Source organism: Salmo salar, chromosome ssa02, assembly GCF_905237065.1.
Source record: "Salmo salar chromosome ssa02, Ssal_v3.1, whole genome shotgun sequence".
NCBI lineage: Eukaryota > Metazoa > Chordata > Actinopteri > Salmoniformes > Salmonidae > Salmo > Salmo salar.
In genome coordinates, this window is record NC_059443.1 from 24,756,177 (window position 1) to 24,775,374 (window position 19,198).

The 19,198-nt window shown below is 45.6% G+C and overlaps 2 protein-coding genes and 3 pseudogenes across 2 annotated transcripts; 2 read left to right on the plus strand and 3 right to left on the minus strand.

Annotated features, from left to right (window-relative positions):
* Window positions 1-34: 34 nt before the first annotated feature.
* On the minus strand, window positions 35-6,150 carry LOC106577710 (uncharacterized). The gene is made up of 2 exons (XM_045713025.1): window positions 5,630-6,150; window positions 35-5,213 (listed from the first exon to the last, which is right to left on the minus strand). Exons 1-2 carry the CDS (start codon window positions 6,021-6,023, stop codon window positions 1,357-1,359), a joined length of 4,251 nt encoding a protein of 1,416 aa, XP_045568981.1. The 5' UTR covers window positions 6,024-6,150; the 3' UTR covers window positions 35-1,356.
* A 2,064-nt stretch (window positions 6,151-8,214) lies between these two features.
* On the minus strand, window positions 8,215-11,491 carry LOC106578138 (RNA polymerase II degradation factor 1). Its single transcript, XM_014156764.2, has 4 exons — window positions 11,155-11,491; window positions 10,146-10,863; window positions 9,550-9,975; window positions 8,215-9,424 (listed from the first exon to the last, which is right to left on the minus strand). Exons 2-4 carry the CDS (start codon window positions 10,399-10,401, stop codon window positions 8,547-8,549), a joined length of 1,560 nt encoding a protein of 519 aa, XP_014012239.1. The 5' UTR covers window positions 10,402-10,863; window positions 11,155-11,491; the 3' UTR covers window positions 8,215-8,546.
* A 643-nt stretch (window positions 11,492-12,134) lies between these two features.
* Window positions 12,135-17,736, minus strand: LOC106578159 (trypsin-3-like; annotated as a pseudogene).
* On the plus strand, window positions 13,813-16,390 carry LOC123735627 (CD209 antigen-like protein C; annotated as a pseudogene).
* Window positions 16,401-17,815, plus strand: LOC106577702 (trypsin-3-like; annotated as a pseudogene).
* Window positions 17,816-19,198: the final 1,383 nt, after the last annotated feature.

Here is a 19,198-nt window from a genome sequence, read left to right on the forward strand (position 1 = left end):
TTGTGTTTTATTGAATACAGACGACAATATGGCATTCTTTCCCAATTATTTTTATTACCAGGTATTTACATATTTAAAACTACTGCTAATGCACAGATGTAGTAAAACGTCAAATATGTTACATTATGTTTTGCCAGAAGATAACGACCCTACCATTACGTTGATTTACACTGAGCTGTACTGGTGTCTGAACGCAAACATGGTTACATTAAGACACTGTGGAGCCGGTGCAAGATATGTACAATATGGATAAAGGTAACATTTGGCATATCCCATCCTCGGATTGATGTACGTTTTCCGACCCATATCTCACGTCTGCTCCACAGCGTCTTAATGTAACCATGATTGCTTTCCGACCCCAGTGCAGGTCAGTGTAAACAAGCGTATCTTCTGGCAACATTGTCATGTTGTTGATACAATATCACAAACCCAACAGGTAAAGTTAGTTATTAGTTATTCATTTTAATGCAATAAATTAATTTGTATACTAATCCATGCCACATTGTTTGGATAAAATGTGTGCTCCTCCCAATAACCCTAATTTCATAAGTCTAGCACCAAAACAAGATACATGTTCACCCAAATGAAGACAGAATAAGAAATGACTCATACAAATGACTCATTATTCAGAGACCTGACAACTTGAATAACACCCACTACAACATTAAGAGAGAGCAGAAAGAACATGCAGTGTTTTGAAACAATAAAGGCACAAATATACAGTGCAACACAGGTGAAATCCACTTGTCCGAGGAATAAACTTAAATGGTGTAACAAAGACAGGAGTGTACACAGAAAGAAAAACTAACGAAGATCCATAAGTTGACATACTCAGTGGCCAGTTTAAGGTACACCCATCTAGAGCGTCTGCTAAATGACGTAAATGTAAATGTAGTACCACTGTTTGTTTTTCGCACCATTCTCAGTAAACCCAAGACACTGTCGTGTGTGAAAAACCCAGGAGGTCTGCCATTTATGAGATACTGTAACCAACTTTTTTTTGTGAACGGGGTGGTGTACCTAATAAACTGGCCACCGAGTGTAAATCCTTGGTATGTTTACAACACCATAAATATGATGGTACTGGCCAAGAAATCCATTACACAGTCATATTTCTAAGTTCTTTGCAGTTCAAGGCAAAGCTGTGAACACAGAAAACTGACAACCGTGCTTGATCAAGTTAACAAACTATACACGTTTTGAGAGTATCTGACCCTTTCTTATAAAGTGAGAGATCAACAACATAGACAATGTCCAAAACGGACACAAAACACAGCTAAATTGCTATAGTTATACAATAAATGTACATTAAAAACATTTGGAAAAACAGAGTGGTAGATGCACTCTTTGCCAGTGTCAAATCTCTCCCTGTGCATGCTGCATGTAGTGCATTTGCAAGTCCAACTCCCGGGGTAGAGAGCACCCACAGATCATGCACTGGAGAAGGCGGTCTGGGACATAAGGCAAACGGCCCAGTTTGTGAGGAACAGGCCGTGGGGCTAGCTGAGGTAGCGACAGGGTCTGTGTCATGTGTGGCCTCTCACTCATGACCGCCTGTGGCGTGAAGAAAATGTTTGGGTGTGGAGGCCTTGGTAGAGAGCCGACTGCTACAGAGTGAAGAGGGTGTGAGCCAGGCAAACTAAGAGGAGGGAGCGGAGGGAGAGGAGAGAAGAAAGGAGAGGTCTGATTTATGATGATTTGAGTGCCTGTTACCATTGGCTGCTGCTGCGGGCCAGCTGGAGTGGTTTGGAAACCCCACACAGTGGGTCCCACCCCGTGAGTGAAACGTTGTGGGTCATATTGAATGGAGATGGGAACATTCTGGGTGGATGTGGGTACATTGGTCCAGCTGGAAGATAGATGTTTTTGCTGCTGCTGCTCTAACTCCTGGCTAAGGCCTGATTTGTTTGAGGGGGATCCTTTGAAATCCCAGGGACTACCTCCAATCCCATGAGATGGAGAGCTTGAAATTGACATGACAGAGCTGTGGCCCATCTGAGCTGAGGAGGATGTACTGAGTAGAGCTGGAGACCACTGTTTCTGCTGCTCACGCCCACTTCCAGCTTTCTCTGATGAACTAACAGTTGGGGACATTACCAGAGGTGCATTAAAGTCCCAAACTCTAGTGTCCTCTTTTCTAGGAGGTGTGGATGATTCATTAACAGCTTTCTGCATTGGCACTGAGACGCTCGACCATCTTGGCAGCTTAAGCTCTTGGCCCAGTTTGTTTGATGTGCTCTGGGATGGTGGCACTGCTGGAGAGGTCCTCAGTCCACCCCACAAAGCAGCCCCATCCATGTAAATGGGGGACCCAGGGAAGTCAAGCTGAACAGAGCTCATTGTGGGGACTGATGGTGTAGTGGCTGTGTTACCCCAGCTCATGGGCTTCGGCTGTTGCCTGTGTTGCTCCTGCTCACTCACAGCTAATGGGCTGGGGTTCTGTGGCCCGGCCACTGGGGGTGTTTTGTTACCCAAGGGCATGGTCCCTCCACTTTCTCCTGGAGGAGGGGGTTCTAGGCTCTGAGATGTACTAAGGCCAGGCTGTGACGTTGTAGGTGCCTCTGCCCTGCCTGAACTCCTCTGCTGTGGGGGTGGCCGAGGCAGGCCGTCTGAGTGCCACTGCTGGGGTTGCTGTGGTGGGGTGGGCCGGGACTGAGCATCTGGTAACCAGGGCAGCTTTTGCTGGAGCTGGAGCAACTGTCTGTCAGGCTGCCACTGCTGTTGTGGTACTAGCTGTGGCTGGAGCTGTCCACCTGGTTGCTGCCACTGTAATTGCTGTTGGATCAGCGGAGACTGTAGATGATGCTGAACCTGCTGTTGGCGCAGCTGCGGATGTAGATGTGGCTGTAGCTGTACTTGTTGTTGTATCAGTGGAGACTGTGGTACCTGCTGTGTCTGTGTTTGTGGAGATGGCTGCTGTTGAACATGCGCTGGTTGTCTTTCAGGATCCTGAGACGGTTGAGACTGGTTTGGCAGTGGGACAGGCCTCAGTTCTCCGCCTTCCACCCGCCACTGTTGGTGGACTGGTGGAGGCCTTCTCGCAGACGTCTCCCCTGGCTGCTGCATATCCATCTGGGATGAAAACATGGGTGGCTGTGGCTGGGCCGGCCTCCTCTGCCACTCAGGACTCCTTGACATTGGGACTTGATATGGAGGTGTTTGTTGGGGCGTGTCCATACCTGATTGCCCCATTCCACCCCACCTGGGCCAGCCTGATGCCAGCCTGCCTCCGCTCCGGCCCCTGCTACCCCTGCCTCTTATCCTCATGGCCATTGGAAAAGAATAAGGCTGACTCGACCCCTGGCGCTTTCGAGCGTGGATTTTCTGATGCACCAGCAGGCTGCCGAGCCAGGGGAATGTCTTGTGGCACTCCTGACAGCGATGGGGCCTCTCGCCTGTGTGGGTGTTCAGATGGTCCCGCAGCAGGTAGGCCAGCCCAAAGCTCTTTTCACAGAGGTGGCACTTGTGGGGCTTTTCGCCGTTGTGTGACAGCAAATGGCGCTGAAGCTGATTCTCGTCGCTGTATCCCTTACGGCACTTTGTGCAGCGGAACGGTTTCTGGGTGTGCAGCCTCTGATGGGTTCTCATGTTCTGCAGGAAAGCAAAGTCCTTGCTGCAGTCTGGGCACTTGTATGGTTTCTCCCCGGTGTGAATGATCATGTGCTGCTGCAGGTAGCTGTTGAATCTGAAGGACTTGTTGCACACCCTGCACTGGTAAGGCTTGTCCTTGGAATGAATACGCATGTGCAGCGTTAACACAGAGCGGTGACGGAACGACTTGCCACAGTCTGGACACTTTAAAGGCTTACTACTCATCTCCTCCCTATGCCACCTCCCTGGAACGTTGGCAGTGTTAGGTGGAGCAGATCTCCCTACTTCAAGTCCATTACCCTGCCTCTCTACACTGACCCGGGCAGACGTGTGAGTTGTCAGGTGGGCCATCATATTAGACTGGTCAGAGTAGGTGGCAGGACAGTGGGGACAGGTGTAACGGTTTGTTTCCCAGTCTTTACACGCCCCGTTCTCCATCCTCTCATGCTCTGCTTCATGGATCAGCATGTGAGCCCTCAGGTCAGCTGGTGAAGGAAAGTTCTGAGGACAGAGGGGACAGGTGAATATCCGTTTTGGCTCTACCCCGTGGTTTGTGTTCTCCTTGTCTAGTCCCCCGACTGTCTCGTGGCATGACACGTGAGCCTGCAGACTGCCCTGGTCGGGGAAAGTGAGGGGGCAAATAGAGCAGGCGTGAGGGTGCCGTCTATGCTGGCGGCAGTGCGCCTTCATGTTCTGGGCTAAGGCAAACGTTTTGCCACAGTCTGGGCAGCGGAAGGGTTTCTGGCCTGTGTGAAGGTATTGGTGCTGTTGCAGGAGGCTGGAATACTTGAAGTGCTTCCCACAGATGTTGCACCGGTGGGGGCCTTGTGTGTCCTCTGTGTGCTTACGACGGTGGTCCTCCATGACAGAGCGGTGCCTGAACACCATGCCACACTCGGGGCACGCGTAGGGCTTGAGGGAGGCATGGGAGCCCTGGTGGTCACGCAGAGAAAATATGTCAGAGAAGCTCTTGTGGCACTCCTGGCAGCGGAAGTGGTGGGTTCTCAGGGAGTGGCTCTGCATGTGGCTGGTGATGGAGATCTTCATGCGGAACTCTTTGCGGCACAGGGGGCAGCGGTACGCCTTATCCGGGGCACAGTTGCAGGTGTGGAGCCTCAGTTTGCTCAGTGTTGGGAAAGTCTCTTCACAGTGGTCACACTGGAAGCCTGGCCTCTCCTCCTTGTAGACTCCCTGTGGGCTCCTTCTCCTCTTCCGCTCCACAGGCTGTTCAACCTTCTGTTGGTGCTCACTGCGGTGCTTGATGAGGCTGCTGCGGTGATGGAAGGTAAGGCCACACTCCTTACAGGTGAGTGAGGCCAGTTCATCCTGGTGAGCGTGGAAGTGACGATGGAGGTTGAATGTCTCCCGACGGGTGAACCTCTTCCCACAGTCTTTGCACTCCAGACTACATTTCCTCCGTTTCACTGTTCGCTCCTCTTCTCCTCCTTCCTCTTCCTCCTCCTCCTCTCCTCCATTACAGTCTTGTTCTTCACCTGTGTCTTTGGATACATCTATCTCCTCGTCAGAACGTGATTTTTCCTTTTCCACATCCTCTGCATCTGAGATATCTTCAGTAATCTTATCCTGCTGCACCTCAGTCATCCCCATATCACCATTACGAACTGTAAATACAAAAGAAATACAACATTGTCATTGTGAAGCGTTCATGGGTAAGCGTGAATACAAACGTTTTGAGACTAAATATGAAAACAGGCCTATTACACAAATCAATCTCCACAAACATATTATGAAAAGGCATTTATGACATCAAAGGGTACGATTAGTGTACTATTTTGAGTCACCTGCATGATCAATATTCTATTGGATAAACGGTTGGCCAATAACAAAGCTAGCTCATTAAGTGCATGAGACAACTAGCTAGCATCTTGGCAATTAAAGTGAGCAGGAGCACATTTACAGTCAATGCTGCATCCTGCATGTTTCCAGGGATACCCCGTACATTTCAGTCTGTTTTTGCACACGACTGTTTTCCAAAATAGATAGACGGTGAGCTTCGATAGCTAGCAAACAAACTTACCGTCGTTTCCATTCTCTTTTGCATCCGTGCGGTCTTCCTCGTCCTCCGTCTCAGACCAATCGAAATGCCGCTGCTTGTTGTAGGAAACATCGGTGTTGTGGGTATTTTCTTCAGAAGACGTTAAATCTACTAACTCATTACCTATCTCTGATCTATCATTAGCTCGAAGCGCAATGCTACCTTCAATCTGGCTAGCAAGCCCATCGGTAACAATACTAGATTCTCTATTTTCATTGGAGTCCTTGGGAATTCTGTCTTCTTCAACAGCAAAAGTGTTATCGGGGTCTGTCGATTTATACTCAAATGATTCGCATTTATGTGCTACATCCCCCGGGTCCCCCAGCTCATCGTTGGGGTCGCCCTGGCGTCTCTCTGATGAATTCACAGCAGCCATGTTTTACCCATGCAGCACTCCTCCAAAGATGGTTCTCTATGCCCCCCTCTTCCTCAACGTGAAAGCAGAAGGCGAATCGAATTGTATATTATGTTACTGGCCGCTAGAGTGTGATGGTGTGAAGTGAAAGGTCTTTGCCTGCCCTGCATTCTGCAGGTGATGTTATGTTTATCCACTAAAGATTGTTATGAGTATTGAAGCGAAAGCAATGCATTTTACATTTATCAATGGGCATTCACTCAAAATGTTGCACCAGCAGCACTTGTCTGAATAAAGAGCTATTGAAGAGCTGTGATGAGATATAGTTCAGGGTTGCCTTTATTAATCTTTACTCAATACATGTCTCAGAACAGAGTCAGACCCTTCAACTATATTTAGTATATAAATTGTGCAAAAAGGTACACAAATGCTTATTTTTTTTACAGATTCCTTGCATTTTGTTTACACATCAGACACTGCATGCAAGATAACATACATCATACTTGTAGATAATGCTTAATTAATTGATAACGAAAAACAGAAAGAAAATCTGAAGCAAAATACATACTGACGCAGATTTTAATTTAAGAGCTATGTAGGGAAACATTTCCATATCTTAAACATTATAGCCCAATTATAAAATTATTTATCATTACATGTTAAATACACATTGTATAATACTTTTTTCTAAGATTTGCATGTGTATGTCCAGCCTATCATACAATGCATGTTTAATATGTATCAGAGCAATCAGAACATGTATATATGCATTGGTATGTTACATTTCAATGGTCATTTACTAATATGCTCTAATGATAGATTGCTGCAGACTCCAATGTGCTTTATGTTAATGTAATGCTTATTGTCTATCTACAAGATTTGGACAAAACAGAAATCGCTGACATTTCTTGGTTCTATTGCAGCAACTTCCAACCAATACATTATGCTAATATATATAGATCAGGGCTGAACCTTCAATTAGCCTACTGTGTTTAGTTTAAATAATATATATACGGTGCATTCGGAAAGTATTCAGACCCCTTGAAATTTTGCTCATTTTGTTACGTTAAAGCCTTATTCTAAAATGAATTAAATTGTTTTTTTCTTCCATCAATCTACACACGCTACCCCATAATGACAAAGCAAGGTTTTTAGAAATGTTTGCAAATGTAAAAAAAATAAAACAATATCACACTTCCATAAGTATTTAGACCCTTTACTCAGTACAGAGCACACCCTACATACTTTGTTGAAACACCTTTGGCAGCGATTACAGCCTCGAGTCTTCTTGGGTATGACGTGACAAGCCTGGCACACCTATATTTGGGGAGCCTCTCCCATTGGATAGGGAGTGTCACTGCACAGCTATTTTCCGGTCTCTCCAGAGATGTTCGATCAGGTTCAAGTCCGGGCTCTGGCTGGGCCACTCAAGGACATTCACAGACTTGTCCCGAAGCCACTCCTGCGTTGTTTTGGCTGAGTGCTTAGGGTTATTGTCCTTTTGGAAGGTGAACCTTCACCCCAATCTGAGGTCCTGAGTGCTCTGGAGCACTCAAGGATCTCTCTGTACTTTGCTCTGTTCATTTTTCCCTCAATCCTGACTAGGCTCCCAGTCCCTGCCGCTGAAAAACATCCCCACAGCATGATGCTGCCACCACCATGCTTCACCGTAGGGATGATGCCAGGTTTCCTCAAGACGTGACGCTTGGCATTCAGGCCAATGAGTTCAACCTTGGTTTCATCAGATCAGAGAATCTGATGAGTCTTTAGGTGCCTTTTGGCAAACTCCAAGCAGGCTGTCATGTGCCTTTTACTGAGGAGTGGCTTCTGTCTGGCCACTCTACCATAAAGGCCTGATTGGTGGAGTGCTGCAGAGATGGTTGTCCTTCTGGAAGAATCTCCCATCTCCACAGAGGAACTCTATCAGAGTGACCATCGGGTTCTTGGTCACCTCCCTGACCAAGGCCCTTCTCCAATTGCTCAGTTTGGCCGGGAGGCCAGCTCTCGGAAGATTTTGGTTGTTCCAAACTTCTTCCATTTAAAAATGATGGAGGCCTCTGTGTTCTTGGGGACCTTCAATGCTGTCTCGGAGCTCTACAGACAATTCCTTCGACCTCATGGCTTGGTTTTTGCTCTGACATGCACTGTCAACTATGGGACCTTAATTTACCACAGTGGACTCCAAGTTGTAGAAACATCAAGGATGATCAATGGAAAAAGGATGCACCTGATCTCAATTTCAAGTCTCATAGCAAAGGGTCTAAATACTTATAAACATTTCTTAAAACCTGTTTTCGCTTTGTCATTATGGTGTATTATGTGTAGATTGATGAGGAAAAACATTAATTTAATCAATTTTAGAATAAGGCTGTAACGTAACAAAATGTGGAAAAAGTCAAGGGGTCTGAATACTTTACATAACAAATGTACTCATGAAACAACTTTTTCAACTTTGGTTGAAATTGGAGGGACACAATTATTTCAAATTAGATTGTATAAGAGAAAATAAATAAAGTACATCAAAGCTTATTTACATCTCTTTATCTAACGCCTTCTTCTTCGTCTATGATCAACAATTCTCCCCCGCCTTGGCCGTTGGACGATTCCATTAATGACTGCGGGTGGATCTGGACGGGTGGTACCATCAAGAATATCTGGGGGTGGTGGTACAGGGGCAACTGCTAAAGTTGGTTGATTACTTGGACTCTGGGGGTGTTGCGGTTGCTGTGGTAGCGGTTGTTGCTGCACCAGTTGGGGTTGCTGTAGTAACAGTTGTTGCTGTTGTGGTTGTATCTGTTGTTGCGGCTGAATCGGTTGTTGAGGCTGTGGTTGCTGCTGCTGTAACTGTTGTGGTTGCTGCGTTATTGACTGTTGTGGCTGTTGTTTTTGGGACTGATGTGGCTGCTGCTGTGGTGGTTGTTGTTGTTGTTGTTGCTGCTGCTGCTGTGCCTCTAGGACTCCCAGCAGCCTTTGCAGGAGAACATTGTTTTGCTGTAGGCTGGTTGCCAGTGCCTCTTGAGAGGCCACTAATGTTCTCATTTCACGTCTGAATCCCTCCCCAAACTCCCGAAGACTCTGCTCCACCCGATCCCCCAGCTGCAGAGCTGCCTCCCCCATGCCGCGGAGCTCGTCCTCCAGCCATGAGCCGCGAGGAGGGGCCTCCAGGGGTCCCTGCTGGGCCCCTAGTGAGGGCTGGGGACTAGGCTGAGGGGTCCCATTGAGGAAAGGGGCGCTGTAGAGGGGAGATGGAGGCAGCCAGCGTTCCGAGTTAGGGGGAGGCCCTATTCCCAGTCCTAAACCCAGCTTTTCCTCCATACTGCTCTCTGCCCCCTCGCATTCCGCCTCTCCCACCTCCCCTTCCCGCTCACCACTATCCTCATCCTTCTCAAAGCCATCCCTCTCCGACCCTTCACCTCCACCCACTGCAGTAAACAAGAAGATATAGTAGAAAGCAGTGGTTAAAAAATATATTTTTATATGCATTATCTGAATGTTCCTACAAGGCTTGAATCTAAAGCTTTACCTCATTGTTAGTGTTCAGATTTACCTGGTTCTGTATCAGTGAAGCACGTGAAACTGGCCTTCCCTCTGGTGCTTTGCTTCTGTCTGGCCTGGTGAAGCCTGGGGCTTGCCTGAGCTGACCTTTCCAGCATGGAAGCCCCTCTATTAGATGGCAGGTAACAAGTTCGGTGCCTAGCGTCTGCCAGTCTGCCTCCATTGCGTCTCTTCAGGTCGTCCCAGCGCTTCTTGACCTCGCGGAGGGTGCGAGGGACTCTGGACACAGCGTTGACCCGCTCCAGGATCCCTGCCCAGATCCTCTCTCTCTCCCTGCGCCGGAGCCTCCCAGCAGGACCAAAAAGCTCTCCCTCACACCGCGTCACCTCAGAAACCAGCACCTCCAGCTCTGCACCGCTAAAACGACTCTTCCTCTTGCCTGCACCCCCTGCTGCCAACACAGAGGACATACCTCTGTCTACAGAAAGACAGAGTTGATATATAGGTGTTTACTATGTGTCATATGAGGTGAAACACAGAAATGTAATAGTCAAAACATATTTATCATAACAGTACAGAGCACCACTGTAAGCATCAATATTGAACAGTAGACATGCGTTTAATAGCTAAAAGCTGGTTAAAGCTTACGCTGTTCCATGGATAGGAGGTCATCTGAGGACATGCCAGGGGTCATGATGTTAGGATGCACCACCACCACGTTGAAGGGGAGTCCACCAGGCAGCCCACTGCTTTGGTCGCAGCTGCCTTCCGAGTCCTCATCCTCCCTGGGAAAGCCGTCCTCTGAGACGCCCCCTCCGAAGGGTCCCTCCGGAGACTCCACTTTGATGTGCATGGGAGGTGAGTGCTCGTACAGCAGGCCCCCCTCCTCGTAGTACTCAGTCATGAGTCAGGCCTGGTTTACAGACGGACCAACTGACAGTTCCATTCACACAGCGACAGATGGCTGGCCGTACCACACCATTGTTGGGGACGAGCAATATCTGCCTGACAACTAACTAATCTTTCAGTTGGGGCAGCATAAGGCATATGTTCACAGGCTACAACTAAGTGGCACATAAAAAAATAGGGGCGCTAGGAGACCATCTTGTGCAGGGACATACTGAGATCAACATTCACTGTAATGTGCATTCGTTTACATAATATATTATTCATTCATACCAGGTAGCCTACAGCTAAAGTCCTGGAGCAGGCGTTCATCAACTGTAAAAGCTGGCCAAGAGAGACATGTACTCTCTCTGAAAACTATCATTTAAAATTCCTTTATGTTAGTGCAAAAACAACTATGCCAGTATCCATCAACAGAGATGTGCAGATAGACTTGAGTAAATAGAGGATCGAGGGAATTCTACAAAAGAGAGAAATATAATACATGTTACCAAATTGTTACATAAATTACAAATATCAAATAATTTACAATATAGGTTTCAACTTGATGATGACGATGTCTAACACCTTTATAATTGCGTTTGTCGCAGCAATGCGCATTCTTTCTGCACCACATCCGCAATGGTTGCGCATTCCGCATATATTACTGGTGATGCTGATATAGCAATGCAGGGCACTTCGCTTCAAGTTAGCTAGCTTTAATCTCGAAAATGTCAATACACTTAGTGGGATAAAATCTTATTTTACTCACCTCACGATTATAAGACAAAACAAAGACACATTTGATGCAGTTGTCCTAAACGTAACCCAACCGTTAAGCTTGAAATTGTACACAAACCGTAGAGCGTCGCTGAATATTTACGTCACCATTCCACTGTCACATGTTTCAAGTGTTAGATAAAGGAATATGAATGTGGAAAGCATTTGCGTATAAGGCAAGAGCAAGATGTATGTCAGGAGAAGGGCAGTATTAGCATAAGGAGAAGTATACTTTGAATACGGAGGAGGCCATGTGTGAGCATTGTGTAGGAGGAAGGTTTGTAGGTGTGAGAAGTGTGCAGAAGGGCATGAGACAAAGGAAGGTGTAGCATTGGGGAAAGTAGTGGAATGTGTTAATTGTAGGGGTGCCCATGGGGCTGGGGATCAGAAATGTCCCGTGTGAGAGAGGCAGGTTGTGCTTTCCAGGGTTAGAGTAGTGCAGAAGTTGTCATATGCTGAGGCAGTGAAGAAAGTAGAGGAAAATGGGTCAAGGGGGAGGGATCCTGAGACGAGTGGTGTGAGTAGTAGATATGTACCAGTACAGAGAGAGGCCAACAAGTGGTATATGTTTCAGTAAGATTGGCTTTTTAGCTTTTATAGCAACGGTTATCAACTGTCCTGCAGGGATGGAACATAAGTCGCAGAAAGTTGTGGTGACAGCTGCAGAGAGGTATTTGGGTGTGTGAGACTTGACATCAGAGTTACAGGGTGTGTTAAGTGGTGGTGTCCCATCCTTTCAGGTTGTTGGCCTGAGGTAGGACTAAATAGATTTAAATAGTGGAGTATGGTGGTGTTATGAGTGTAGTGTTAGATGGTAGGGTATTTACTTATTTTTCTCAAGCGAAGTATAAGGGAGTTGTACTCCAGTCTAGTTGGTGGTGGTAATGCAACATTTATTGGATGCCAGCTGCCGTTAAACCTCATCGAAGAGGCATTTGCCATTTGAAGTTCACCAATTTAAGTCAGCAGACAAACGAACACAAACCTTTATTCATTATCTGTCTTAGCTGAATAGCTACACAATTGGAATGCTCCACATTTAGGTTAATTGTGTGCATATTGTCAACATTCTACATTTAAAATGTTTTCTGTACAGCTGAAAGACTACATTTGTGTAAATTCCATGAATTAACCTATGAAGAGAAACCAAAGCATGTTCTACTCATGTCTATTGCAGTTGCTAGTTCATGTGTCATCAAATTTCCACTGACAGTTGTTCATTCTCATGTCATTAAGTTTCCAGGAAATGGCTCACCAGCTAACAGATTGAGCAGTTGTCTGCAACTCTTGCTTTACAAGTTAGACATAATAAGCACTAGCCAGATACCTGTTTCATACCTTCCTAAAAGCACATATTGCACTCATAGTAATACACTTTAAAGAATGAATGTCAAAATATGGTGTTTTTATTTTCTCATACCAGTTATCATGGGTTTCTGTCTTAGAGAATGTCTCTTCCAGTCTAAATCAATTAGTTGTAGGACATGGTGCTGCTGATCCAGGAGTTGCAGATCTTAGTCTGGGCACAACTGTAACCCCAGGACACAGCACCCTGCAGCTGCCCATTGCCCACCACGGTCTCCCTGAAAGAAGGAGGGGCAAGTGAAAGGTGGTTAGAGGTGATTCTTTCAATATTGGTTTGAAGCTGGTTAATCACAACAGATGAGAGCTTTTAACAAATCAAATGAAAAGGACAACAGTAGAAAGGTGTAGTATGAATTCAACTCAGGTTACCTGGCAAGAGTCCTTGCCTCCCTCCATGAAGCCAGCGCAGAACATGTGGAGGTGGTCTGTCCAGGGTAGGTGCTATTGCCGCTGCTCAGGATGGGGAGATCCAGGCAGAACAGTTGGTCGGGGTAGAAGGCTAGAGAGAGAAGCAAAACAGGATTAGTATATCAAACATTCTCCCTTTGGTTCTGAGTAGTCAGTGATATCATTTGGAATCAGTTTGATAAACAACGAATACTAAAAGTATTTGTGAGCATATTGTTGATGCTACTCACAGCCTCTGCTGGGTAGGTTGCCCCAGCCAGCGGGTGCCAGAGCTGGCACAGCTGCAGGGCATGACCATTGTGCACATGTAGCTGTTCAGGGAGGCGGGCTTGCTCAGCTTGACGTCGTTGTCCAGGTTGCGGCTATTGTAACTTGGGTGCATGATGACCTTCACTGAGTCACTAGCGGTTCTGGCGGGGGGGGCTGCCCCTGTGACAACAATTTTGGACCCCCTAAATGTGGAGTATGAAATAATTTTTATATAAATCTTTGCTATCGTTCTTTTTTTACATCGGTTGTTAGACAGTGGCAACGTCTAATGTAACTGGCCCCTCCAACAGTACAACTGGCCCCAGCTTGGCCCCCCCCAGTTGAAATGGTCTAGAACCGCCACTGCCCTGAGTCGAACTGCTCAGTGCCCTCGTTGACGACAATGTTGTGTGGTCACCTAGACACACCTGAATGTGGCTGGGGAAAGAGGGTTAATCAGATGTACAAAAAAGGTTTAATGTCAAACTGTAAATGTTTTTGAAAACAGTTTCATCAGTCACTTACGACATGTAGCAGTGAGCAGCAGACACCACCCATGTGCTGGAGATCAGGGAGCCACCACAGAAGTGGTAGCCAGACTGCAGTGATGCCTGGTAGGATGCAAAGTTCTTTCTGCACTCATACCCTCCAACAATCTTGTCATCCTCAATGAGGACAGCGACTGAAATACAGACAGGAAGAATCTGTGAAATTGCATGGAAATACAACACTTGAAAACATAACAGTGCCTGTGTTCAGTAAATATTCACTATTCACTGAGTATTATCACAGGATGGACACCAATGCGAACTTAAACAATTTCTCTCAACGAGTAAAGCAAGGACTGACATGCAACGGCAAACAGAGCCAGGAGAATAACGTACTTCATGATTGTGTTTTTTGGTTGCTACACAGGACTCAATCACGAAGACTAACTGTTATATACCCACTCCACCGGCCACATTATCTGATCTTCTCAAGGATTTGCACTTCTGTGAACAGTAGGCCTATAGCTGACGCTCAGACATTACCCTACCTGGGAAAGAATTATGTCCACCTGAAGTGAAACAGGCATCTGCATTTTTCTTATTATTTTCATACACACAACTTAGGTGGCAGCTTAGTTGTATATTTTGTAACACTTTTAACAATTGCATGGTGGGTGGTTCCGTTGTCATTTCCTTTGTCACAGGTGTAAAAAATGTCTTCCTGTTCCCTAGGGTCTTAACCCCAGCACAGTGCAGTCACAGAGCAGCAGAGACATATTAGAATACAGTGCATGTAATAGTTGAATTGGAATGACGGAGGAAAAGAACATGACGATGTCTGAGTGTATCATTGACAGCACAAAATGCTTTAAAAGGGAGGAACGAGACTGTGGTGATTCTGATGAGTGGACTACGGTCATATTTGTCAGTGTAGAAACCATGAAAGGACATGATTCTGGTACCAAGACAGAAGACACCACACCAAAGAGTAGACCTGGAGAAAGTAACTACGGCTCTGAGGGCTCGATGGGGAGACACTCCAGAGTCGCTGCAGCGTGTCTGGGCCTGCTGTGCCTTCTACTGGCTGGGACCATGGTCCTGTTTGTCTACTATAATGGAGTCACTGTCAGTTTGGAGGAGAGTTTATATTTATATGTTAGTTTATAGAACCAGCAACAACAACCTGACTGAACAGAGACACGAGCTACAGGTCCAGAACAAAAACATGGATAAAGAAAAGGCCGATCTAAAGAGAAGGTACAATATGCTGAATCAAACCTGCCTTGAAGAAGTTTGGTTCCAGTTTGTACTACATCTCTGACAGGACTGAATCCTGGGATGAGAGCAGACAGAACTGTCTAAAGAGAGGAGCAGACCTGATGATCATAAACGACAGGGGGGAACAGGAATTCATCTGTACATTTAAAATGTTTTTCTGGATTGGTCTGACTGACAGAGAGACAAAGGGGACTTGGAAATGGGTGGACGGGACACTAACGACCACAGGGTTCTGGTCTCCTGGTGAGCCAAATGGTGCCGCTATCGACTCTACTGAGGACTGTGCTGAGGTTAACACCATCAATGACCAAGAGAAAAAATGGAATGATCTCTGGTGTAGTGAACGGCGGCACTGGATTTGCGAGAAATTACCTGATCAGTAGCTCAACTTGGTACATGCTCTTGATAAACGCGCGCAAACACACCTACAGGTCACACACCATCTGCAAGACCGAAACAATTCCCCATGACATCATAATCTCACTGAGCAAACAGTACCTACTGTTCATGTCCAGACTAAACATCTATTATATTTATTGTGTTTACATTGTACCAAACGTATTAACCTTATGTTTATTTTTGTCATGTCTGCCATGTTTTTCCTGTCATATACCAAGAAAAATTCCTAATGCATAATAGAGTATTACATTATTCTATTTCATTTCTATACATTCTAGTCACAATCTAAAAATAATTTCCTGTCTCTGAATATTGGAAAAGAAAGCCTTTCATGGATTTATATCCAATCAAATACATTCCGAAAATGTTCAAATAATGAGTGACATTCTGCTGTATTTGTAACACCATCTATAATACTGTACAGCATCTATAGGTATTTCTGAGGTCAATAAACCAATAAAGGAACAAAAACATATCATTAGATTACAACAATTAGATATCAAGATCATATGATTAATGTTGTTATACAATCCATGGTGTTATACTGTTTGTTTTATAGCTCTTTTTTATATCAAAGAAACAGGCTCAGTAACAAACAGCCTATATTGATAAATTAAGCCGAGGAACTCTTGGTGACACTCTCCTTTCTGACCAATACTCGAACCAGTTGCAAAATGCCAGGCTTACTTCAAATGCTAGGTCATGAAACTCCCCCTTGTGGCCTCATAGTGAATCTATTTTGGAGAAAGTATGTGACACAAAATCAAGCACTGCGTATGAATACACATTTCTATATTGCTTCAATGAGGAGTCAAAAAAAGGGCAAATGTCTATTCATTTTAACATTCTAGGAATTTACATAGGGATGTAAAGTAATGCCGTTAAGCACACTTCCTCAGCTGAGGAGCCTCGTTAGCCATATGTCCGTTCACACACATGTTACTGTTTGACAGGTACCAATGGAAATGTATACATGCATGTCCTTGAGACTGACCAATGGAGGGACAGGGTGGGTTTATAAGGGGGCTCTGACAGTGGCTCAGTACCGAGGCAAAAACAGACAACCATGAAGGTCATTATTCTTCTCGCTCTGTTCGCAGTGGCATGTGAGTACCGGTATATTCAACAGGAAAGAATAAGTGGGCCAAAATCTTGGCGACTGCATGAAAATATACAACTCTGGATGAAGGTATAACTATACACTGCTTGAAAAGTTTGGTACATTTGACCTTTTTCTTTACATCCCCACTCAGTCGCTGCCCCCATTGAGGATGAGGATGACAAGATTGTTGGAGGGTATGAGTGCAGAAAGAACTCTGCATCCTACCAGGCATCACTGCAGTCTGGCTACCACTTCTGTGGTGGCTCCCTGATCTCCAGCACATGGGTGGTGTCTGCTGCTCACTGCTACAAGTCGTAAGTGACTGATGAAACTTTCTTCAAAAACATTTACCAAAGCCATCTACAGTATGTTCAACATGAAACTGTATTTGTCTGAGTACATCTGATTAACCCTCCCCTCGCTCTCTCCCCAGCCGCATCCAGGTGCGTCTGGGTGAGCACAACATTGTCGTCAACGAGGGCACTGAGCAGTTCATCGACTCAGTGAAGGTCATCATGCACCCCGGTTACAACAGCCGCAACCTGGACAACGACATCATGCTGATTAAGCTGAGCAAGCCCGCCTCCCTGACAGCTATGTGAGCACCGTGGTGAGCACCGTGGCTCTGCCCTCCAGCTGTGCCAGCTCTGGCACCCCTGTCTGGTCTCTGGCTGGGGTAACCTATCCGGCAGCAGCAGTGAGTAGCATTAACAATATGCCCACAAAGACTTTTGGTATTCATTGTTTCTCAAACTGATGATAAATTATATCACTGACCACTCAGAACCAAAGAGAGAATGATCGAGAGACTAATCCTCTTCTGCCTGTCTCTAGGCAACTACCCCAACACACTGAGGTGCTTGGATCTCCCCATCCTGAGTAGCAGCAGCTGCAACAGCGCCTACCCTGGACAGATCACCTCCAACATGTTCTGTGCTGGCTTCATGGAGGGAGGCAAGGACTCTTGCCAGGTAAGCAGAGTTGAAGCACTTCCACTGATCCATTAACAGAGTTCATGAAAATACGATTCTAGAATTTCCAAAAACCATCCTTCAACCTTCAAACTGATACCCTGAAACAAATCTGCTCACCTTTCATTTCTGTCTCCCCATCTCTCTATTAGGGAGACTCCGGTGGCCCCGTGGTGTGCAATGGTCAGCTGCAGGGTGTGTGTCCTGGGGTTACGGCTGTGCCCAGAGGAACAAGCCTGGTGTCTACACCAAGGTCTGCAACTACAGATCCTGGATCAGCAGCACCATGTCCTCCAACTAATTGATCTAGACTGGAGGAGACATCTTCTCTAAGACAGAACTCTATGATAACAATAACTGTCATGAGAAAATAAATTATATTTTACTTTTAAACACCTTCGGTTATTTTTTCACTAACTGTTCTAGAGGAACATACACTATATATACAAAAGTATGTGGACACCCATTCAAATGAGTGGATTCAGCTATTTCAGCCACACCCATTGCTGAGAGGTGTATAAAATCGAGCACACCGCCATGCAATCTCCATAGACAAACATTGGCAGTAGAATTGCCTTGCTGAAGAGCTCAGTGACTTTTAAGGTAGCATTGTCATAGGATGCCACCTTTCCAACAAGTCAGTTTGTCAAATTTCTTCCCTGCTTCCCCGGTCAACTGTGCTGTTATTAGGAGCAACAACCGCTCAGCCGCGAAGTGGTAGACCACACAAGCACTGGACAGCCGAGTGCTGAAGTGCGTAGTGTGTAAAAATTGTCTGTCCTTGGTTGCAACTACGGCTGTGGCGGTCATGAAATTTTGTCAGCCGGTGATTCTCAAGCAAATATCTGCCGGTCTCACAGTAATTGACCGTTAATGAACATAAATACATTTCGCATCTCCTGGCTTCCACACATGGCCTACATTGGCAGTAGAATTGCCTTGCTGATTGCCACTGATGCAGACTTTTGGAACATCTACATTTTAAAAAGCTTAATAAATCCATGTAATATAGCCTACACCATCATAATAAATCCATGATTTATTTTAGACAGATCTAAAGAAACATGATATGAAGAAAATGTAGTCTATTTCAGAACAACAGAATAGCATTTTTCTTATGTTAGGCCCTGATCTGGCTATGCCATATGGCTGTGGTCTACACTAGTTCATTTAGCAGACACGATTTGCTTAGAATTCCGTAGCATTAGTTTATAGTATGAAGAATACAATTGGACATAGCTGAATAAAATATATTTTCTCCAAACAATTTGAGGGAGTGCGCACATGTTTGTGTTGAGTGGTTAATCCTATATGCTTCATTTAGAGTTATGCAACTTCACTTGGGTTGTGTTTTGATTTTTAATACATTCTTGGCTGCATGATGCAACTAATGATGATTTGAAAAAAGTCACATGAAAGGCATGAGCTATGCTTTGTTTTTTTGCGTAGGTTGTACACACTTCATCAGTCTGATTCACAATTTGAAGAGCCTTGAATTCCCCAGCTGAATCCCCTTTCTATGGCCAAAATGCCCCCTAAAAAAATCCATGCTTTTTGCGGCCAGTGACCGTTGTGCCCTTGGGCTGAATACAATAATTACAATTCCCTTTTTCCTGGGTGCGTGCCGAAGCACCTCTCACTCACATGGCTCGCAGTCACGTGATTGGGTCTTTCTCACAAGCTACAAGTGAAGACAGACAACTGCACACATCCTATCGAATTCCGAGGCGCATGTTGAAGATATTGGAAGAACTGTCCACATTTACTTTTCGTCAG